This window comes from Brachypodium distachyon, chromosome 2 (genome assembly GCF_000005505.3).
Source record: "Brachypodium distachyon strain Bd21 chromosome 2, Brachypodium_distachyon_v3.0, whole genome shotgun sequence".
NCBI classification, from domain to species: Eukaryota; Viridiplantae; Streptophyta; class Magnoliopsida; order Poales; family Poaceae; genus Brachypodium; species Brachypodium distachyon.
This window is the reverse complement of record NC_016132.3, coordinates 47,307,067-47,329,796: the sequence shown is the minus strand read 5'-3', so window position 1 is coordinate 47,329,796 and position 22,730 is coordinate 47,307,067. Positions and strand designations below refer to the sequence as shown.

The 22,730-nt window shown below is 47.5% G+C and overlaps 3 protein-coding genes, 1 long non-coding RNA gene and 1 pseudogene across 7 annotated transcripts; 2 read left to right on the top strand and 3 right to left on the bottom strand.

Annotated features, from left to right (window-relative positions):
• Nucleotides 1–1,339, bottom strand: LOC100824996 (basic endochitinase A). Its single transcript, XM_003569556.3, has one exon. It carries the CDS (start codon nt 1,199–1,201, stop codon nt 233–235), a length of 969 nt encoding a protein of 322 aa, XP_003569604.1. The 5' UTR covers nt 1,202–1,339; the 3' UTR covers nt 1–232.
• An 870-nt stretch (nt 1,340–2,209) lies between these two features.
• LOC100825512 (lipid phosphate phosphatase 2) lies at nt 2,210–5,548 on the bottom strand. 2 transcript variants are annotated; one of them, XM_014899192.2, is made up of 9 exons: nt 5,307–5,548; nt 5,163–5,230; nt 3,951–4,202; nt 3,777–3,864; nt 3,560–3,669; nt 3,352–3,445; nt 2,976–3,164; nt 2,797–2,856; nt 2,210–2,601 (listed from the first exon to the last, which is right to left on the bottom strand). In XM_014899192.2, exons 3-9 carry the CDS (start codon nt 4,182–4,184, stop codon nt 2,417–2,419), a joined length of 960 nt encoding a protein of 319 aa, XP_014754678.1. In that variant the 5' UTR covers nt 4,185–4,202; nt 5,163–5,230; nt 5,307–5,548; the 3' UTR covers nt 2,210–2,416. The 2 variants fall into 2 exon arrangements, with proteins under 2 accessions (XP_014754678.1, XP_010232174.1); XM_010233872.3 differs by lacking the exon at nt 5,307–5,548 and having other exon boundaries at nt 5,163–5,300.
• Nucleotides 5,549–7,843: 2,295 nt separating this feature from the next.
• On the top strand, nt 7,844–12,950 carry LOC100839908 (rust resistance kinase Lr10). The gene is made up of 3 exons (XM_010233871.3): nt 7,844–8,935; nt 10,920–11,015; nt 11,763–12,950. The coding sequence occupies exons 1-3, from the start codon at nt 7,990–7,992 to the stop codon at nt 12,821–12,823; spliced, it is 2,103 nt and encodes a 700-aa protein (XP_010232173.1). The 5' UTR covers nt 7,844–7,989; the 3' UTR covers nt 12,824–12,950.
• On the top strand, nt 9,145–10,247 carry LOC112270676 (annotated as a pseudogene).
• A 185-nt stretch (nt 12,951–13,135) lies between the features above and the next one.
• On the bottom strand, nt 13,136–21,338 carry LOC104582842. Of its 3 annotated transcripts, none has more exons than XR_730878.3 (5): nt 16,329–16,617; nt 15,975–16,097; nt 15,708–15,852; nt 14,561–14,685; nt 13,136–14,329 (listed from the first exon to the last, which is right to left on the bottom strand). It is a non-coding gene; the product is annotated as an uncharacterized LOC104582842 (long non-coding RNA). The 3 variants fall into 3 exon arrangements; XR_002963074.1 differs by lacking the exon at nt 16,329–16,617 and adding an exon at nt 21,133–21,338 and having other exon boundaries at nt 13,161–14,329; nt 15,975–16,045; XR_730877.3 differs by having other exon boundaries at nt 13,161–14,329; nt 15,975–16,045; nt 16,329–16,615.
• Between the last annotated feature and the right edge of the window lie 1,392 nt (nt 21,339–22,730).

The following is a 22,730-nucleotide window of genomic DNA, read 5'->3' as shown; positions in this document are numbered from 1 at the left end:
TGTGAAGAATCTGTAATAGATTACTCATAATCATAACATCGTTTATTGTATTACAACCGATTACACATCATGATCATCAATCGCACAGGAGATTATTCATGTTAAGTACGTACAGGAGCTCTACCGATCTGCAACGCTATGGTTACAATACACGGAGAGCTGCTCCGTAGCTTTTATTGTGTTGCCGGCCGTATATTCGTGCAGGTTACGACCTTATAATGTTGCCGATCGACTAAGCGAACGGCCTCTGGTTGTAGCAGTCCAAGTTATCGCCGTAGCTGACGCCGAGGAGGTCACAGTAGCGCTTGTAGAACCCGATCCGGTCGGCGACGCGGTTGTCCTGCCCGCGGCCGCACTCGAGCCCGCCGTTGATGATGTTGGTGATCACGCCGAACCCCGGCACCCTGCCAGCCGCCTGGTCTGCGCCCGAGGGGCTCCACCGGCCAGTGATAACGTCATGGCTGGACGGTTTAGGCGCCTGCGCCGTCATCCAGAACCAGAACGCCGTCTTGAACGACACGGTCGGGTCCGTGGCCACCAGGTCCGGGTTCCCCAGCAGGTCGGCACGGATGGCCTGGCCCGCCGGCCCGTAGTTGTAGTTGTGGGAGATCTGGATGGGCCCGCGGCCGTAGTACTTCTTCCCCGCCGCGCACGGCCACTGGGAGCTCTGCGTGCAGTAGTCGGAGGTGGCGCCGCGCTCCTGGTTGAAGCAGTATCCCCACGAGAATGGGCCGTCGGGCGCCGTGGGCCACCCGCCCGTGGTCTCGTGGGAGGTCTGGGCCAGGAATGCGGCCACCTCGCGCTTCCTGACGTCGGCCCCGCCCGTGGTCGCGAATCCGGGGAAGGAGTTGGCGGCGGCCACGAAGGCGTCGTAGGTGTAGAACCCCTTGGCCTGGCACGCCGCGTCGTTGCGGTGAAGCAGCATCCGGTCGAAGAGCGACCGCGGCACGATGGAGGACACGCCGCCGCCGCCGCCGCCGGAGGGGGTCGGGGTGACCGGCGTGTTGCCGCAGCCGCTGCATTGGCTCTGGCAGCCGGAGCCGCAGTAGTCGGAGGTGGAGCCGCAGAAGCCGAAGCGGCTGCAGCAGAGGCAGTTGGGGCACGTCGCCCCGCCGGCCTGCGAGCCGCACTGCTCGGCGCGCGCGGACACGGCCAGCAAGGCCGCGGCCACCAGCATGGCCACCACCGCGATTGCTCTCATCTCGTGTGGCGATGAATTGAAGCAGATTAGCAGAACCCACTCTAGTGTTACGCTGCTGGTGTAGTGTGGTTGCCAGAAGCTGTGGGAATGCTCGTCTTTATATAGCTAGCCGAGGGCAGGCCAGCAGACGTACGTGTCCACCTTGCCATGATCGATCTATCTAGATATATAATACGTGCACGCATGCTTCGGTTTCTATAACTACTAAGCTAACTACTCAACGCTTGTGGAATGCTAGGCACGATCCGTTGCACGATCCGGTCCACGTTGATTGGGCTGGAAGTGAGCGTGGAAATTAAGATGCCTTCAGGTCCAGTTTGGTTGCTGTTGGTCAGATTTGGATTCTCGCTTGATTGCTTCCTTCGCGCATGCAGCACATGCATGCATGCACGCGTGCTTGCACCAGCTCAGCTTTGATGCGCCATCAAACTTCACGGCACCCATGCATGGATCCAGGATGGAGTACGTAGAATTTTCTTCGCATGCATTAACTAATGGATGTAGTTTTCGTGCGTGGAATTCCATCCTTTCTTTCATGGTGGACGGGACAGACTTGGAATTCCGTTCTCTCGAGTCGTCGTCGATGGAATTCCATCATCCGTCCTCGGTTCCTTTCAGGGACGCTGCCGCCGTGCCAACCCGGTATACATTTTGTGTGATTTTATGGGAATAACATTACAGCAAGTAGTTCGTATGTGACATGTGAGGTAACGAATCACACATGCAACAGCTAGCCGGATCAAGCTGAAAGCAACCAAAGCCGCACGCACCCAGCGCCCAAACTGATAAGTACTCCATCCATGCCATGTTAAGTGTCGCAATTTTATCTAGAGAGACGTGTATCTACAATGGGCCTTATCATATGATTCAGCCGCTGTCTGCTAGCTTACCAAAGCAAAACATGTGAAATATACAGTGGGCCTTATTCGCATATGAACACCCACCCAACGAAAACCATGTACGACTAGCTAGCAAAGTTTAAGCCACGAATCCGTATTGGAATTCCTGTTTTAAAGTAATGAAGCCTGAAAATTAGATCTGCTCAGTCACATTATATCATATCATGAAGGTTTTTCCCCATGTAGAAAGCCAGTATCTGGTGTAAGCATCTAGAGATTCTTCTTTGTGGCACGATGGCACGATATATGATATCTACTCTGTATCGCGAGGTATGCGCAGCAGAGGTTCCTGTACATGTAAGTACTAAGTATTCCGTCATTGCTGTCTCCGGCCAGCTTCCATGGTATCTAGTGCTTGGCTCGTGGTCCTCATCTCAAAGCCATAAGAAGCTTCAAGCGAACCGTTCGGCAGCGATTGTTGACAATCAGTCGATGTGGGCTGCACTTGTCTGTCCCCCTCCGGGTTATGAACGTGCAGCATGTACGCGTGCGGCCATAGGCCTATCATTCAACAATGCAAAAACCATCAATAATCTTGACAAAGATTCCCTTTTTAGTATTAAAAAAAGATGACCATGGGAGCTTTTGAACTGATAAAATTACAAATGAGCACGAGATAGTCCTGCTATAAAGGCTACATGGTAGAAATTCCATTCATCACTGAATTATATTTTAATCTAAAGATATGAAGCATACCGTTTTCATCACAGGGTGGTGGAAAAAACTGCAGGTAGCACAAAGAAGCAACCAACAGTCCTGCAAAATCATAAAGTTGGCCTATCAAGAATTGTACGTGTATAACATTTCTAAGCTCTAAGTTCTATTTTTAAATGATCTGGGACGTGTTCTTTAATAGATAACCCTGCCAGGCATACCCAGAATTCCGCCAGTACACACATCTTGCCAGTGATGCCAATAGTCATCTACACGTGAAACAGCCACTAAGGCTGCAAGAAGCAGAGGAAGAAGAACAATGCAGAGTTTTGCAATATGGCCTTTTTGATCAAATACTTTGATTTTACCAGCCAGATACCATGACAGGAAACCAAGTCCAGCAAAGGACCCTGTGAAACAGAAATTTGTGAGTCACTGAGTCATCCACCTCAAGAACTGGTAGCATGCAAAAGCTCCTGCAGTCTAGAACATGAGCAATCGTGTATTCACATGCAATAGGAAATGCTAACTGAACCTCCATGATATTTTGTACTATTATTGAGGTAAGTAGGAGCTGAAAAACATGTTTTCACTTACAAGAAGTATGACCACTTGGAAAGCTCTTGTGACCCTCTTTGATATCGCTTGCTTTACCATGACATAGCACACCTGTAGTAATTTTGTCATAGGCCTGAAGATCAAGTAAGCCATAAGTTTCAGACAACTCAGACGGATCATGCAAACGGCTCAAATAAAATGAATAATAAAGTATTTTAAAGGATTCAACTAGAAGTGAGAACATTACAGGTACTCCGTCAGGAAAACAGCGCCAAAAAAAATCAGGACGTGGCCGACCAACGCCATCCTTAATGGCATCAGTTAAAACTGCAGTTATAAGCACTGAAAATAGGAGCCCTGGCAGGACATGCTAGATTTCAGAACGAGTTATATGAATAGGATAGCAAATTTTCCTGAAAAAAGAATAGGATACCACAGGCCTGAAAGGAAGAATATGAAAGTACCTAGTATGGCATGATGCAAATCATACACATTCCTCCTCTTGAAGTATATTACGGTTATGATAACCATAGGTCCAATGATACCATATATCTGCATAAGAAGGATAATTAACAAAAGGCTACTTTAAATGTTCATGGAATAGACAGGGCAGGACTAAGAGGGAAATATATATATACCGGCACCGCCCAAAATGGTATTGTGTTCTTTTTCATGGGGTATCTGAGATCTGTCATCATGTCTGACCCAACAAATCGATGGAATGGTTCTATTGTATTCAGTACTCCATCTATTACAACTAGAAGCAGCAGCACAATCCAGTCATACATATGTAGCCTTGCAACTTTAGCTCCATGAGATGTCACATAGGGCGGAGGAACTCCAACATGGATAGGTGCTGAAGGAGCTGGCATCGCTTCAGAAGTTCTGATCTGCCAATTTATCAACCGAATAAATTTAAGAATCCTCTAAATAAATTACAGTATGCTATCCCTATTGGTCAATAAATAATAAAATTTAAATCATCAGTTTGAAGAACCTTGATTTTCTACCATCAAAGAGGCAGTCAGGACTATAGTTGCACATGTTTCTATGTTGTAGAGACTAGCAACCAAGAAACTAGGCCTCTTTAGCATCAGCACAATGATGAAATTTTACTTTTGAGTGAAAATAGCATGCAGTTTATGTCAAATTTTCTTTGTTAAGCCAATTATAAACCATGAGCCGATTTCTTCTTGTTAATCTCACTCTGTCACTGACAGTTCCTAAAATGCTCCCTATGGGCTATAGAAGTCCAAGACAGAGATAGCTCCTCAAACTGGCCTATGCGTGTAAAGTAATGATGCCGATTGTTTGAATTATCCATGTACTCACAGGCATGTTAACAGCAGCATAATCAAATATGATGAGTCAAAAAATAGAACATCATGACATAACCAGGACACGGACAAAGCTGCTATTGAAAATGGAGTGCCTCATCATATAACACTAGTAAGTAGGCGAATTAATTATGATGCTGTGGCTACGGATAAATCGCGAGACATATCATCTCTATGCATAACAGAAATATCACAGGTGAATTCTACACAACGATTATGAGTTATGATGGCACATGCAGTTATGCTGCAAAAGTGTTGCAAGTCCAATATCAAGTAGAAGTTGCAGGAATCAAGGAAGAACAGCAACTGCCTCGTGTTCCTGGCAAATGGCAACTCCTAGTACAATCAGGACATAAGGGCATCTGTGGGTTGGTGCCTTGGTGGCACAAACAGAGTGCACACAGAGCGCTCGGCGTTTTGCCGCACCCAGGTCCCGGCGTTCATGGAGCGCAATTAGTCGCCATTACTTCACACACCTAACATGCATACAGCAGAGGCGAGACAGGATCAAACCTTTAGCAAAGCTACTCAGAGAAGAGCCACCGCTCGCGGGTTATGCTCCCCTCCTCCCCTCCGCACGGCTGTAAGAGAAGAAGGTGAGCAACCACCAGGCACCAATAGGCATGCGCAATGTAGAAACAGGGGTATATAACCTACCTGCGATCTCTGGATTTCTTCCGGTCTCGTTTTCCTCTTCTTGTAGCTGTTGACGTAAGCCGACGAAACGAAGGGAAGAGCGCGTCCGTGGATACGGGCGAAAGAGCCGCAACGGATTCTTTTTTGGTTGGCCATCTCCCTTCCTCCATTAAGGAATTTGACCGTCAAGTGGCGGCGCGTAGCGACGCTTCGGGAGGAGCCGGGAGGTGCCGGCGCGGCGGGCGGCCGATGAAACTTGACCGGTTCGGTGTCCCTTTTCTGTTTCTGTTTGGTGAACTCGCCTTAAAAGGCGCATTGGACCAATCGTGCACAGCCGACGCGGCCACGCGGGCCGTCAGATGGGAGATCAGATCTGACGGCCATCGGGGCATGCACTGACGCACACGCCTCCCCTGTGGACTAACTCTTTTCCTTAAAACAGACCGATTTTGGTCTCTGCAGCACACATCGATATTAAGTTATAATGAGTCAGCGGAATAAATTTAACATAGCGAGTCTACTCATCTAAAAAGCGAATACTAGTATAGTACACCGCTAGTCAGCTAGGTAAAGATATCCCGAAATACCATTTCCAAACAATTCCATTCAATACACGAAGGTTCTCGCCGATGCACGCGAAGCATGAAGGACCAGAGACGCATCCTATGTGTGGCTTTGAAGATTACAATTTTGGATCGATCGAAAACAAATCACCCTATAGTTCTAAATAACTCAACAAAAAGCCGAAACTTCCATCCGAATATGAGGTTTAATCTTTTTCTCAAGCCTGTTAAGCCAGTTTCCAACGTATTAGTAGTAATCAATGTCGGTGAAGGATATGAAAAGCAATAAAAATAATGCGTTAGACAATAGGAGCAAAAAGACATGAGAGAAAAAGATGTTGAATCCAGCTTAGCAAGATTATATTTCATTAAAATAACCTTATGATTAAAAACAACATTCTCATTTTAGCAGTGTTTTTAATTTACATAATTATTTCCGATAAAAAAACCATATGGCTTTCATAAAATCCGCGCACATAGATTTTACAGAAAAAAATACTTGAGGAAGAAGACTCCACATAGATTTCTCCGATAATACGAACCAACATGTGCACTGCCATCTATCACGGGATATGTTCGGTCTGAAACTAATATTGAAAGGATAGTCACAAAGACTGCAGTAACATGAACGTTTTTGCGTTGCACGATGCAGTAGAGCTGTAGAGAGATCTGTATTGAAAACAAAGAGATGAACCAATTTCCGTCGCGTCGCTGTGGACAAACTCTTTTCGGAACTACTGCACGTCAAGTCAGTATATAATGATAAACGGTCCAGATACAAGATGCGAACACAACGCGCTGTACAAAATCCATGTTCCAGGCGGAGCAGTGTCACCTGGCTAAACAAACCACGACCTTTGCGGGGCCCACAGCGGAGATAATGCCTAGGTGCGCGCGCGAACAGCCCACCGGATGAGCAAAGTGGCTGCAGTGCCGTGCGACGTCGCCCTCGCGAACGTCCGCCCTTTCTTCGCGTCTTGCTGGTTTTTTTTTTTTAAAGAACAACCCCACATTGCATTAAACGCCTGAACAGTACAGCACCAGCCCCAAAGGCTCAAAGATAAGCACAACAGTCAAGCTACTGAAATTAAATACTCCACGGTTTGATTTTACGCTTTTTAGGCACAGATACATTCATATTTGGAATTTTTTATTTTAAACCCTGACTTCATAGACAAAGTATGAATCGGACCTTAACTTTCTAATCCCTAATTTTCGAACCCTGACCTTACTGATCCCGATTAATTAAAATCCTTAATCCCAGAAATCGTGTTTGGTTGATACCAACATGATTTTGTGATTGATGAGTAGGCTTACAAATTGTCATGATTTGTGTCTATGTCACTACTACATAATGGATCATTAGTAAATGGCGTAAAATGACATCAGTAGCAGGCGTCTCACCCGCCGCAACCTGCATGCCAGTGATGAGGTGCAAATCAGTGACGAGCAGGCCATCCGTTAGTGATGGGGCGCCTCATCAGTGGCGGTCACGCCACACACCTTGATGGGATTAGGAAAAATAAAAAAATAAATCACAAAAAAATCGTCCGCTTGTCAAAGCTCCGTCGCAGCCGCTCCGGGCCCCACGTGCGACACTGCTCCCCTAGGTGCCCCCAGGCCACGAAACGGATTTTCTAAGAATAAATGCCGATTAGGGTTCGAAATACAAGAATTAAGAGGTTAAAGTTCAATTCAGACTTTGCTTAAAAGATCAGGATTTAAGGTAGAAATCCCGACCGGGATCATCCTTATCGTAGCTTGCCAAACAGCTTTAAGGTCATAATTGACCGCGATTAACAAGATCAGGTTTTCGATCTCAGAAATTAAGAAGTCAGGGTTCATCTCGGACGTCATACACGAGTACGGATTTTTTTCTTCATGTTTAAGCTTTTGAGTCTCTTGATACGGGACGGACCGAATACAAGCCAAAGACTGTCCAATGCTCACGCAGGAGAAGGGCACGCGTCTGGTGACTCAGCACAGGGAGCCAAGCTTCGATGGCACACGCGTCTTGCTGGTTTGTGTGTGGTTTAGATAAACGAGCACTCTGGGCAGCTTCAGGCACCACACAGGCACACACACCCCAGCAGCTAGCGTGACGCTCCTGCCATGCCAATCTACTTCAATTCATCGCCACGATGAAATCAGCTGCGGTGGTGGCCATGCTGGCCGCGGCCATATTGGCCGTGTTCGCGCGCACCGAGCAGTGCGGTTCGCAGGCCGGCGGGGCGACGTGCCCCGACTGCCTCTGCTGCAGCCGCTTCGGCTTCTGCGGCTCCACCTCCGACTACTGCGGCTCCGGCTGCCAAAGCCAATGCAGCGGCTGCTCCAGCGTCGTTACGCCGGCCCCAGCCCCCTCCGGCGGCAGCGCTTTGTCCTCCGTCGTGTCGCGGTCGCTCTTCGACAAGATGCTGCTGCACCGCAATGACGCGGCGTGCCCGGCCAAGGGGTTCTACACCTACGACGCCTTCGTGGCCGCTGCAAACTCCTTCCTCGGCTTCGCCACCACGGGAGGCATGGACATTAGGAAGCGCGAGGTGGCCGCCTTCCTGGCCCAGACCTCCCACGAGACCACCGGCGGGGGGCCCACATCACCCGACGGCCCATACTCATGGGGATACTGCTTCAAGCAGGAGATAGCCAGATTAGACTACTGCACGCCGAGCTCGCAGTGGCCGTGCGCGGCGGGGAAGAAGTACTACGGCCGCGGACCCATCCAGATCACCTACAACTACAACTACGGGCCGGCGGGCCAAGCCATCGGCAACGACCTGCTGGGAGACCCGGACCTCGTGGCCACGGACGCGACTGTGTCGTTCAGGACGGCGTTGTGGTTCTGGATGACGGCGCAGGCACCAAATCCGTCCAGCCATGACGTTATCACGGGCCGGTGGCAGGCGGCCGGGAATCTGTCGGGGTTCGGCATGATCACCAACATCATCAACGGCGAGCTCGAGTGCGGCCGCGGGCAGGACAACCGCGCCGTCGCCGACAGGATCGGGTTTTACAAGCGCTACTGCGACCTCCTCGGCGTCAGCTACGGCGACAACTTGGACTGCTACAACCAGAGGCCGCTTCACAGAAGTATGAGTATGACTAGAGCACAAAAAGTGAAATTCACACGTTTTTATTTATATCACGGAACTTTTTGTCACACTAAGAGAAGTATGAGTATGACTAGTATATGGTCGGGGATTCGAGCGTGTCCATCAGGGGTCCTCCCGTCGTCGCGTCCGGCGTGCGCGACACGGCGTGACTGCCTGGACGACAGCCATAGCAATTTAGAGCCAATGGACACGCCACTGAATGACTGGACCGAGCCATCCCAGTTTGCCCACGAAACAGGGCGATCAATTAATATTAAGCAGATAAAACACGTACTATTACTACATGACTTGACAGAATGACAGGTTAGCTGGAGTGCTAGCTAGCTAGATCTTTGCCATGGCCTGCAGGTGCGCCCAGAAGCTTCTTCACGCCTCATCATTCCTGCTCTTAACGGTGTCGTCTCTCCTCGCTATCGCCACCCATGCAACACCGCCGAGTCCCGTTAGGATCGCCGTCTACTGGGGCCGGAACGGCGCCGACAGCACCCTCGAGGAAACATGCAGAACGGGCCTCTACGCTTATGTGAACCTTGCGTACCTGGCCGAGTTCGGCGGCGGCATGACCCCGGTCCTCGACCTGGGCAAGAACTGCGATCCGGCCTCGGGAGGATGCGCCGCTCTAAGCAGGCGACATCGTGTCCTGCCAGTCCAAAGGCGTCAAGGTGCTCCTCAGCATCGGCGGCACCTTCTCGGGAAACTACAAACTCTCCTCCGCCTCCGACGCGCAGGACGTGGCCGCCTACCTCTGGAACAACTTCCTCGGCGGAACCTCCGCCGTGCCCCGCCCGCTCGGCAACGCGTCGTTGGACGGCATCGACTTTGAAGTGGAGAATGGCCTCGGCATTGAATACTACGACGACCTCGCCAAAAACCCGGTGACGCTGTTCGACGGAGCCACGGCGGGCAGGAAGTACATGCTCACCGCCGCGCCTACGTACTGCCCGTACTCGGGCCAGACGCTGGACCGGGTGCTCAGGACGGGGCTGTTCGACCACGTGTGGGTAAAGTTCTACGACAGCTTCGTCTGTGAATCCGCGGTCGGGAACTACAGTACGCTGTGGAGCGAGTGGCAGCGATGGACTTCGGCGTTGCCGTCATATTCCTGGGTCTGGCGGCAGGGCCCGATGCCTCCATCGCCACCGACGGGTTCATAGGCCTGCAGACCCTCGCGTCACGGGTGCTGCCAGTGCTGAAACGCTCGGCCAATTACGGCGGCATCATGTTGTGGGACCGCAACTCGGACGCAGGCATTGGATACAGCGCCAAGCTGCGGAGCATGGTAGCCAACAACGACATAGGTATCCCCTCCGATCTTAAATTGTTGTCGAAATATTACATGTATTTAGATTTTTTTAAACGGTTTTTAATAATAAATACATTCATATTTGTGCAAATTTGAGTTCAAGAATTTAGAACCAGAGGAAGTACTTAAATTTTTTTGCGCTCTTAGCAATACTTCTTTTTAAAAGTAATAAAATATATACAAATAATTTCTTGGACCACCTAATGACGGCAACAAACACTAGAACGAGCCGGAGACGGCCACCTTCCTTATCTCTTCGTCACCGGAGCCGGGCAGAGCTTACTAAATCTCTTCATCCCTTCAACAAGCACTAGAGTACTGGTCCTCTAAATTTTGCCCAGTTTATAACTCTCGCTGACTGGGTTCGACCACAAGTACACAACCCCACCGTGTACAGTGTACTCTTGTACTCTTTGGGATATTTGATTCACGGCATCTATTTTTATGTTGTTCTTGCTTGTTTCTATTGCTTTCTCGAACAATGACCTTCCAGGTCGTTAGGTTAACCAAGCGTCCAGAGTTTTTTTTTAAAGCAATGCAATCTTGTATTTGAAACATCACGATACCTAGCACATACACAACAGTTTAAATATAGGTTACTACAATGCAGATTTTCAAGTTACCCGATAACATGTGAATTTTTTTTCACAATTTGCAGGGGAAGCCACAATCGGAACGCCAATAGGCTCGCCGCCAGCCACATCACCAGTTCTATGGAGGACTGAGACATCGCCGAAGAAGAGGGCTGGAATATGTAAGAACACTATCTCTTGGTGGCATCTAGTAGTATAGGCACGCACAATTGCACATAGCTAGCAAGCCATATTTTTTTTTGGCGTGTGTATTATCTATGTTTTCTCTATTTCCTCGTATAGCTGGACATATAGGGTGGGAGATCACACTAGTGTGGCTGATAATTACTAAAACACATACTAGGGTTGTGGAAGTAAATCAGATCGAGGGTTGGCAATCGGGTCGGCTATAACTGAGACTAAAAACGAATAGCAAAAATATGTTCCAATGTGGCAACCATTTACTTGCCACGCCATCCGACAGGTAGGTTCATCATGTCAGAAATCGGGCTAATTAGTTAAATGGGGTGACAGTATATCACACATTTAAAAACATGGAGCAAAATATGACACAAATATTAAAATGAGTTAGACATTGTCACAAATTTAAGAATATATTGAGGGTAAAAAGTGGAATTCACTCTAAAATTTTTGTGGCAATGTGGTGCCTTGTTTATATACCACCTGCCGTTTTTAGAAGAGTGATTTGCAATATAATCCAGTAACTTGCAAGGTTTATCGAGTAAGTCCATGAATCCAAAGGATGCATAAATGTGGATTCCTTGAGTGCAAGTGTAGAGATTTACAGTGGAATCTATTCTTAGAGTGTTCTCTCCCTACTCTGCTCGTGCAATATATTCGTCAGCATATTTTGAGTAATTTACATTATAATCCATATAGACTCATTTCCATTCCTGCCGTTATTTCAGATGTAATAGCAGGCACCTCAAGCCTAGTTGGCGTATGTTTATTTATCCTCGCATTGTTTCTATGGTATAAGAAATACTACAGAAATTTGTCCTGCCAAAGGGGATCAAAGAACACACCGAGGATCGAATCCTTCCTAGAAAAGGAAGCAGCTTCATATCCCAAAAGATACACTTACTCAGAAGTGAGAAGAATGACTAACTCTTTTGCTCACAAGCTTGGCCAAGGTGGCTTTGGAGCCGTCTATAGAGGCAAATTCCCAGATGGCCGTGAGATAGCAGTGAAGATGCTCAAAGATACAAAGGGTGATGGGGAGGAATTCATGAATGAGGTGGCTAGCATTAGCAGAACCTCTCATATCAATGTCGTCACGCTCTTAGGGTTCTGCTTGCGAGGGTCAAAAAGAGCTCTCATCTACGAGTACATGATCAATGGCTCACTTGAGAGATACACTTTTGGCAACAGCTCTGTTCAAAATCCTAACGCCCTAAGCTGGGAGAGGCTCTTTGACATTGTACTTGGCATAGCTCGAGGGCTTGAGTACCTTCATCAGGGGTGCAACACTCGCATTGTACATTTTGATATCAAGCCTCAAAACATTCTACTGGACGAAGAATTTTGTCCAAAGATATCTGATTTTGGGTTAGCCAAATTGTGCCAGCAAAAGGAAAGCAAAATCTCTATCGGTGGAGCAAGAGGAACGGTAGGGTACATAGCACCAGAGGTTTTCTCAAGGCAGTACGGAGCTGTGAGCAGCAAGTCTGATGTGTATGGTTATGGAATGGTGGTTCTTGAGATGGTTGGAGCAAAGAACCAAATCAATGTTAGTACAGACAATAGCACCAAATATTTTCCTCAGTGGATATATGACAACTTTGATGAGTTCTGTGGCACCACATGTGAGATTGTTAGTAGCGAGCCAACGGAGCTGTTGAGAAAGATGACTATAGTTGGGTTGTGGTGCATTCAGCTAACACCCACGGATCGACCATCCATGAGCAAAGTCCTTGACATGTTGGAAAGCAACAGCGAGGACTTGCAACTGCCACCAAAAGCATATTGATGTAAACAAGAATAAGCATCTTAAGGCAAAGTCCTTGGCTCTAAATACGTTAACTTTATAGTTTGTACAGTTATCAGTTATTACCAACAATGATGATTTTCTTAGCATTGTTGCCGTCCTGGTTGAATTCCTCCTCTGCAGTATGCACACTGCACACGGCCGGGTATACATGTTTAGTTGCTGATCCTCATAGAACCTTTTGGTGCCTTATACAAACATATGCAACCATCCAGCGAGTGGTGGTACTCTTTATTTAAAATACGATGTTTGAGAATCTATATACGTTCTGTTTCAGAAGAAAAAACATATATATGCTTGCTCTAATCACCGCACCATGTGAGATTAAACAATTGGTGCATTCATCATATATACAGTGTTAACGTCGCAGGGCTTTCAAGGTAGTGTATATAGTGACTAGTGAAGTAAGAAAACCAGAAAAACCATATCAGATAGTACACCCTAAACCATAAGAACAGGCGTCATATTGACGTTTTGGCAATCTGCAGCCTCTGTGGTGTTGAGGATCAGAGCATGAATTCATGCTTTGTTCGCCTGCCCTACAACAGCTAATAAGACCTGCAGGGAGGTGATGATAGAAGTCTGGTCGTTTGCTGACAAGAACTCGATGAGAAACTTAACCCCCAGTACCTGAACGGCTATTCGGCAACTTTATGAACGCAACGTCGGAAGTTTGGATGATGGTCAATGCACAACTTGGAACTAGGATGGTACTCGGTGATGAGACCGATAAAATCTTCTTTGGTGGGTAGCGACAACTTGTCCATGATCGGAAGCTCTAAAGGCTTTAATTAGTACAACGATGAAACACATTGCTTCAGCTTCATAGTGGACGAACCTACCCATTCTTGTGCAGACCAACTGCATTGTGCACGTCTGTTGTGAATGGTGTCCATCACCATCAAGGTTGACATATCAAGGCACGGCCTGCCATCTGGTCAAGGAAGTTAATAGGTTCGTGGCACATGGTGAGGTTGTACCGATGACGGTGGTGTTGAGGAGAGGTTGGGTTGCAGCAATGGTTTTAGTAGTCGTTCTTTCCGGCATCCGTTGGCTCTCTGAGATAAGAGCTCCTGGAATCCAGTATTAGTTCGAGGAGATCGCAGACGCATCTGGCAGCAATAACCAATAGCAAATTAGGGGGAAATCACATAGCAACAGTATGATTCCAAGAAGATGGTAAGAAAAATACTTAACTTCTTACAGCTTCTTTCTCCATTTTGCTCAGATACTCGATCACCATAGACCATACCAGAGGAAATACCAGTGCCCTTTTTAAGTTGTTAAAAAAAATCTCAGGTGGAACTTAGACTGCATGGACTTAGCCAGGTTACCTTGAAGAGGAATCCATGCTCTGACAAGTTTGATTTGACAAATTTTATTTTACCATGTCCAAGAGAGGTAACCTCGTCAAATGGTCCATCAAAATAATATACATGTACATTCTTCACTGATGGAGGATCCCCATGGTATCAAGCTAAAAGATATCTGCAAGTTTTAGGGAAATATAGTAAGTTGGCTGTTGGCTGATGGAGGATCACCCATGTCCCTTTCTTTTCCTACTAAAATGAGGGAATTCCAAAGTGATGTATCACATGTAAATTCTTCACTGATGGAGGATCACCCATGCTATTCTTTTTAACAAATATCTTATTACTTTGTCAGTTTACACAAATGTATAAAGTAGAAGAACATGTTGATAAACAATGGGAAAATGACCTTTTTAACAAGGACTTCTGGAGTTGTGTGTAAGATAGAACAGCTGTGGAGCATACGTCAATTTGATCCTGCGACACTTTGATGTAGTCTACAGCAATATCCAACATGTCTGACATGTTTGATTGCTGCATATTTGAGAACAAACTTATTACGAGTACTATTTCTCTATTAAATAAATTTCCTTGGAGAAAAAGTGCACAACACAAATGCAGTTCAGAACAGCTAGATTTCACAATCTGACAAAACGTAATGAATGATAGAGTACTGAAAGGAACAAGCAATGTTTTTTGTTTCCCAATGAAGTGAATTGCCATAAAGTAGTCTGAATAGGTGCGAGTCTTCAACAACCACGGAGGTTTTGGATTTCTGATAGACAGGACAATACTTCCAATTCAAATTAGAAAGGTCAGATAGTTCTTCAGTGATATGAGCATTTGTAATTCATGGTTAGAATTTTCTTTTATCCTTATCTGCTGATAGATCAAAATGACAATGGGCTTTATATTATGTGCTGACAGAAAATCAACTACCTTGTCCATGTTGGGCACCAGGTCTACCAGCTAGAACATGAATCAAAGATTTTGAAGTAATTAAGTAACTATAAACAAGCTTGCAGCTCTCAAAAGGTCAAAACAGCAGCAGATCGAAGAAGAACGGTAAAAAGAAGGCAGATATCATTACATATGCAACTACTCTAGTAGAATCAGCTCCTGTCGTAACAGAATACCAATTACACCAACTATCTCCATTGTAGATCTTCTAAGTTCTAACTACCATTAGGCCAGTGTACTGCTATGCATGGCTTGACAAATTTTATGGCTGTACAACATCATTAACTCTTTCTCCATTATGTAGTTCAGTCGTCAAGCTAATGGAAGTCCCAAGTCCCAACAGTTCAAAAATGTAAATTCTATCACTCATATGCAAGATGAAGCTACATAATCACAATAGTAAAACCATCTGCTACCTCGAGATGGGAGTAATATCAGATCAGATGCTAGATATGTTGGCAAAGCTGAATAAAGAAGATTTGAATCCCAAGAAGCTAGGGAGGCACAAGGTGCTGGACCACTACACATGCTTATAATCCATACGTCCATTCAAGAAAAAAAATGTACAAATAAGACAGAAGAGGAAACATGCTTACATGAGGCGCTCCCAATAGCTAATGAACACAAAACAGCACCTCATCCTCCAATCCTTCAAAGTCAGCTCTGGTTTGCCACATAACCTGTGCGCTACTCTGGTTGCCCGCCAGGAGCTGAGCCTCACGGCTCGACACAGCGGTGATGCTACAGTATATTCAGTCAAAATGAAACTTCATAAGAAAAATAACAACACCAACAGCAACCAGTTTCAGTTTTGGTTCAAGAATGAAGGAGTGTGTAGATGGATCTGGGAGCATTTTAATTACCTCTACTGTTGAGCCCTTCTCAGCGGCTGGGCCCCTCCCTTCCATAAGATCACAGTACTTGAGGCCATCAGCTGTTCCCGATACCAATATTCTCAGACCAGTTTTACAGTTTTACTCAGATATCTAAAAAATGAGGTACAATTTAACCAATACAGTGAAGACTCGTGACTAATATATGCTAATAATTTTGACTTGAAACTGCATTTGCATTTCAAAATATCATATATATCTATATGGCTTGACAACATAATTAATTAGCCTCGAGCCCTCGATCCAGTAAGCAAAAACTTGTGGGCGAAAAAACCAGAGCAGAAACGTAGAAACCAGAAAAACCGGCGGCGCGACCGTACGTACGAGTAAACAAATAGTCGCTGCAGAGAGCCTCAAGAACCGCCGTCGCACGCGCTGCTAGCCCGCCGCCGTGCTGAACGATATGAGGCGGCGGTCGGAGGGGGGGGTGGGCGAGGAGGAGGGATAGAAGGAGGCGACGCAGCGGGCGGATCGAGGGGGAGAGGAGGCGACGTCCGGCGAGATGAGCCGGCTTGGTGAGGTCAGGATCTGCTTGCGAGGGGGGAGCAACCGTCGCCGGCTCGCCGCAGAGAACGAGGGAGGTGGGTCCGGTTCGACTCCGTTAGTGTTTTTTTTTCGTGCGTACTGCGTGGATCTTGAGTGAACATGAGCCCTTGATCACTGATCCGACGGTGCACGACGAGTGAACGGTGAGGGATAGTTTTTTTTTGAGCGCATAGATGGCCATCGGTCCAAGCTTTTTTGAAAAGTCCGGAAACCCGGTGGGCTTGGCCCGTTTGTGCCTGGCCCAATACATATTTAATCGGGCCGGTTCGAGGCCGTGCTTGGGCTTCAACATCATGCCGGCCGGCATGGGCCCATTTGATTTTTTCATGATTACACGTTCGGACCATTAATCTTCTCAACTCTTGCCCAACCTGTCATATTTTTTTTTGGCCCACCATTAATTCCTTAATGTTTTGGCGTAGCCCAACCATATTTTTCATTTTCTCTCTAATCTAGCCCAGCCCAATATTGTTTTTTCTTTTTTTCACTGATCTGGCCCATGTGTCGAGGTAAGCCTGCGGGGCTTAAACGTGCCTGGGCCGGCCTGACCAGGCTTCGTGTCGCGCCTGGGACTGGAAGACGCGTTTCGGGGCCAGGCTTTACGGTGCCGGGCCCGGCCGTCCGGGCGAGGCCCGTTTATCCGGTGCCGGACCGGACCGGCCCCTTGGCAGTCTATAGGTTAAACTGTGTGTTCACGGTAGTAGAAATTAATGGATTGAGTTCTTCGCGCTCCGGTTATAAAAAAAAAAGTAACGTGAAGGTACATGTTAGTTTCAAATATACAGTGGCCTTAATGTCATTGGATCAAGGATCCTAAGAATTGCAGTGCTGATTGAATTTTGAGCCTTAGACGCATCCGCTGGAAAAATATAGAATTTATGAACCTTACAAAACACAAAACAAATGTGAAGAGAAAGATATGTAGACCATGACATCGCCCTCCTCCCTCATCGTTGCCATGTCCCTGGCCGCTCGCCGCCCTCTACCGTGCCACGTCAGGGATTCGTTGATTTAGGGTTCAGCCGTGGGGGATTCGGGGTAGAAGAAGAAGAGTAATGTGCGCGCGCGGGTCGCAATAGCATAGGAGAAAAAAGGATTTTTGTTTGGGGGAAAAAAACAAGCCCTCGGCACGCGACTTTGCCACGCGCTGGCAAGACATGTGTAGCTGCTCTGGATCGCATCTGTCCAAAAATGTATCTGCAATACAAGTTCTGTACCACCTAGCCCCATTTTACAAGTTCTTGTATGAAAATGTCCTCTTCACATATTTCATAACTAAATTTCACCTTTTACGTACAAAATGTACAGCATGTTTTGTTCTTTTTTAAATGACGTGGAACCTATAAGAGAATGGGCACTGAGTCTGGAAGTCTTGCCGGTGGTTTGAGAGAAACTGTAATTGTTCAGGTGTTGTTGTCCTGTTTTGTTATGTATTGGGGAGGGGCTTGGCGTCTGAGCATGGCCATGGTCGGAATTTCGTTTTTTCAGTTTGCTTGGCTTTTCTTTTGTGTTTCTTTACTTTCCAGGATTCTTTTTTTTTGCGACAGGATTCTGAACCAGTAACAAACTTATGATCCGCTTGTGTTTTTGGAACGGAGTACGGCCGCATTTATGCGGGCGGATGGGAAAAAATATAAGAGAATGCAGTCTACTTCTCATGCTCATTTAGTCAGTCTTTCTGGTCGGAGCTTGGCTTCGAATGGAACATTGATCTTCATCTTATTGATATGTTAATATCCACTGGCCAGAATCACCGACACAATCCATGTTTTAAAGAGGCTCTGATCCTTGGTTGCTGGAGTTTATGGAATCACAGGAATATCATCATTTTCCATGCTGGGGAGAGACAGCTTACTGGGGTATTTTATGATGTTTCTGAATTATTTCACTAATGTGAGACACAGAGCTAAACCTAGTCTAAAGGAGGGCATGCAAAGCTTGGCTTGACACTTTATAAGTCTTCTCTCTTTATTTCTCCTTTTGTTCTGTTGCAACCCCCTTGTACATTTCCATGATTTAATATATAAAGATGATACAGTAGGGAGCTTCCCTACTGTTTTGTTTAAAAAAAATCATGTATAAACAGATGACCGACTGGCAAACCAAACACGTCCGTATGGAATATAGCTAAAAAGTACCAGAGAAAACAAATAACTAGCTAAAGTGATCTAAACTTTAATCTGGGTATCAATATAACAAGTAATATTTTGATATTGCATTATGATTTATTATCATGCAAATCCAACCTACTAACATAACTTGGCATACACACATTACATACGAGTGCAAACAACAGATCCATCAATTCCCCGTGTCGAATTTGAATTTTGTTTATAAATAAATGCGGTGTACATCACGCGAGATCAATCATCTGAGGTAAAAAAACCAGTGGTTGGTAGGTAATGTGAATTTTCATTACAAATACTTAGTTAATATCATGCAAAAAAAATCAGTCGGTTTGATGTAAAAGTTGGTCGATCGTCCGAAACACAATACACGTTTAGTTTTGGATTTTAATACAAACTCACATACAAATAACTGTCTCATGTATGTTCAAAGCAAATTTACTCAATATAACTTCGTACTAAGGGTTATGAGATTGATTAATTCTATTTTCTAGATATATCGGGTAGTTTAATTCAGTTTTTCTGACCATTTATCATGTACATGGTAGTACAGGACATGTCTACGTCGGGTAGAAAATAGGGAAATGCATTCTGGACTGTATGGCTAACGGCTTGTACAGCCAGAGCCGCACGATCTCTCCGCGATTCGCACTGGATTGAGTCGGGTTCATTTCTTGCAATGACAGGCTCCTCAGGAAGTCAGGAGGCAAAGTAGGGGCACTTGTCGACACAGACCACGTCTTGTCCTAGCTTTACGGACAGCAGATGTACTAGCAGCACGCCACGGCACGCCCGCCGTCTAGCCCCGTGAATCCAGCTACACCCCTACGTCCACCGAACCGTGCAAAATCACGACGCCGGCCATCCCAGTCACCAAATCTCCCCCACCCTGCTACCATTCTCGCTGCCTGCACTCCCAGCCCCCCACCCCCCTCTCACCCATCATGGACTTCGTCTACCAGAACCATAGCCCAGCCGATCCAGATCCAGGGCGACTTCTTCAGCTGCGGATCGAAGTTATTCTGAGGATTTTGATCCGGATCGCGACTTCTTCAGCCCCGATTCCGGCGTGCCCAGCAGCAACCTCGCCCCCAGCCGCAACCCACCATGGATATCTGACTAGCATGCAGAGCTGGTGGGGAAGAAGGTGCTCTGGTCCACACTGCCCGGCTGCCCGCTGACTCGCAAGCAGCAGACGGCTCCTTGATGCGGTCGTGGGGGTTGAGGGACAACCTGCAGACGCCGACGCAGGTGCTACACCGGCACCGCAGCCTCCGGATCCATAGTCGACACACTCGCCGGACTGAAAAAATTTGTTCTATGCTCCAGCCCCCTGTTCTTCTATTGCTGCTGCTCTCTCTCTCTCTCCCCCCCCCCCCCCCCCCTCTCTCTCTCTGTGTGTGTGTGTGTTTGTTTGTATAATTGTACTCCTCGATCTTTGTATATTTGATCTGCCTCTTCCTCGATCTTTTCTGTTCGTACTTGTCCATGGACTATGCAGAATTGGCTCTTGAGCACATCGTTTTCTTCTTCATTTAATTTGTGGAGCTACCGGTTTGAGCTCCTACTCTCGGACCACAGACGGGCAGGGGCGTGGGCGTCTCCGTCGCGGAGTCATCCATCCATTCGTCTCGCGGCGGGCGCTTCGTGGTCGATCTCGACCTGACGGCAGTCGGCAGCGCAGCCATTCGGCCGTAGTGGGTCGCCGGGGTGCAGCCAAGGTCGAAAGGGCATCAGTGATCTGACAGGGGTACTCGGCGCTGTGGCCGTTGGGGAGCTACCACCATGGGCTCGTGATGTCGGCGGCAGTGCAGGCGGACGACACGTCGCCGCAGAGCCTGGGGTTGCGGAGGTAGTACAAGCCCATTCCTAGCAGCAGGAGGCAGCAGCTTGAACGGCACGGCGTACGACTGTGGAGTGTTCTTCTTTTTGTCTCCGGATTACTCGTCGTGATTTTTCGTGCTTGTGATCATGTCTCTATTTTGTGTGTCATTCGTAGTAGTTTGTGTTTTAGACTTCGGAGTGCTTTTTTTCAAGTCTAGAAGAGGAAGGTAGGAGTAAGATCATCAGCAAGCAGAGGTATAGGAGCGAGTTCATGTTAGACTTCTTAGTTTTGTCTTCTTTTTCTCTGGCCATTTTGTAACAAAACAAAAATTGGGCTCGATGTTGTTGTTAAATTTCAAAATGTTTATTGTACGATGAAATGGTTCGAAATTTAAGAGGTGATGTTTTGAAAGAGCTCATTTAGTTTGGCCCTTATTACGGCACTTGAAGTTGAAGCTTGACGCGTACAGAGAAAACCATGGTTTTTGGACAACGCATTGTCAACGGAATCATGCAGAGCGCAGTGTATCGGCCAAGGACACCGAATGAGTAAGCTCAGGTACTTGACAAAAATTAGCTCGATCAACCTCCAGTACAGGGAAAAGTAAAAAGTATAAAGACGTTGAGCTGACCTGAACTTTCAGTAGCTGAGACCATCGTCCTCCGTGGTGACGCCGGCGGACAGCAACATGGAGACGTCCTTCTCCTCCTCCTCCAGGTCGACGGGCAGGCTCCCGAGCATCTGCACGACGTCGTCCATGTTGGGGCTCTTCCCCGGTGCCTCGGCCACACACGCCAGCGCCACATGCAGCACCGCCACCATCTCCTCCACAGCTCCAATATCCCTTGGCGAACCCACACGAGAATCCGGGCCAGTCCGTCCCGCAGACAAAACAGGGGGCCCATGGGACGTGAATCCGGGCATGGGCGCGCCGCCTGTCTTTGTCCGGGCCGGTTACCCGGGGGACAGGACGGTTAATGGTGTCTTTAGGCCTAAGCTCGTCGTGAGGGGGTTTAGCGCCTGACGCTAAGGCGCTAGAGTTCAAATATTAGCTTTCACCGGCAGTGCGTGAAGAGGCAGTCATTTATGTCCAGTAGCGTTCCAGAAGCGTTCGAATACATTAGTGCCCGAACGTAAGGCGTTAAGCTGTTAAGTTTAGCGCCGACCGACAGGACGTGCGTTCTTGTTCAACACGCAGGCTAATATTTTTTGGACCAACGGCTGTCCCGCCCGAGACGACAAACCCTAGAACCATGCCTTTATAAACCCGTCCATGTTCTTGGTCCCCATATCCCCGGTTGTCTCCCCATAGCCGCCACCACCCAACGCTGGCTGTCTTCCTGTCTCCGCCACCACCCAACTCCCCCTGTCTCCCTGTCTCCGCCGTATCCGGCAAGCCACCCGCCCGGCCTCGCCCATGGACCACCCAACGGACGCGCCAACTCCCCCTGTCTCCTCCACGCCTGAGCAGGTCGTGGAGCTCGCCGTGGTTGTCAACCCGTCGGCACCGCCGGAGATAGCAGTGGGGAATCGCAATGCACCGATAGGGGCGCCGGTCATGCAAGCATTGCCCGTCCTCCCTCCGGCCATGGTGCCGGCGCATGCGACGCCGCTCCAAATGCCGGACGAGGACACTCTCTACATTCTCCTCAACATCAACGGCACACAAATACAGTTCAAAGCCCCCGTTGGTCGTCCCACCGTGGTATCCCTTGCTACCATGGCTGCATCTGCCGGCTTGAACTACCACCAAGTGGTAAGTGCCTACAATGCGTGTACTGCCCCCCCCCCCCTCCGTATTGGTTCTCGTGTTGCGTTCGGTGGGCCGAACCAGGTCCTACAGGTTGGTACGGAGGCGTCGAGGGCAGTGGTTATGCTTCCTGATGAGCATCTCATAGTTGTGGGAAACCACAATGGAAACCTCATCCGTGTTGCTCTTCTTGGGGACCCCATCGATCCACTCAATGACACCCTTCATGCGGTCAACGATCTGTCCAATTCACCCAACGGAGGCGTTATCATCTTACTTATCAGCTTCGCGGCATTCATTTGGCTCAACAACCGCTCGTAGATGGATGTGTTCGCTTCATGTAGCAAGTTAAACCCTAATATGTATTTCCTGTGTGTGTGGTAATGTATTAGCTTCAATGTATTAGGAATATTAACCCCCATATGTATTTGCCTCCTGGCTCCACCGAATCGTTGTTCTTAGCTTCATGTATTAGGTAT

Excerpts from the sequence above, each read along its gene's own strand:
- LOC100825512 (XM_014899192.2), bottom strand. The coding sequence starts at position 4,184 with ATGCCAGCTCCTTCAGCACCTATCCATGTTGGAGTTCCTCCGCCCTAT. Across the intron at positions 3,670-3,776 it reads TTTGCATCATGCCATACTAG|GGCTCCTATTTTCAGTGCTT; the intron begins GTACTTTCATAT and ends ATGTCCTGCCAG. Across the intron at positions 3,446-3,559 it reads GTTTTCCTGACGGAGTACCT|GCCTATGACAAAATTACTAC; the intron begins GTAATGTTCTCA and ends CTTGATCTTCAG.
- LOC100839908 (XM_010233871.3), top strand. The coding sequence starts at position 7,990 with ATGAAATCAGCTGCGGTGGTGGCCATGCTGGCCGCGGCCATATTGGCC. Across the intron at positions 8,936-10,919 it reads CCAGAGGCCGCTTCACAGAA|GGGAAGCCACAATCGGAACG; the intron begins GTATGAGTATGA and ends CACAATTTGCAG. Across the intron at positions 11,016-11,762 it reads GAAGAAGAGGGCTGGAATAT|ATGTAATAGCAGGCACCTCA; the intron begins GTAAGAACACTA and ends CCGTTATTTCAG.
- LOC100824996 (XM_003569556.3), bottom strand. The coding sequence starts at position 1,201 with ATGAGAGCAATCGCGGTGGTGGCCATGCTGGTGGCCGCGGCCTTGCTG.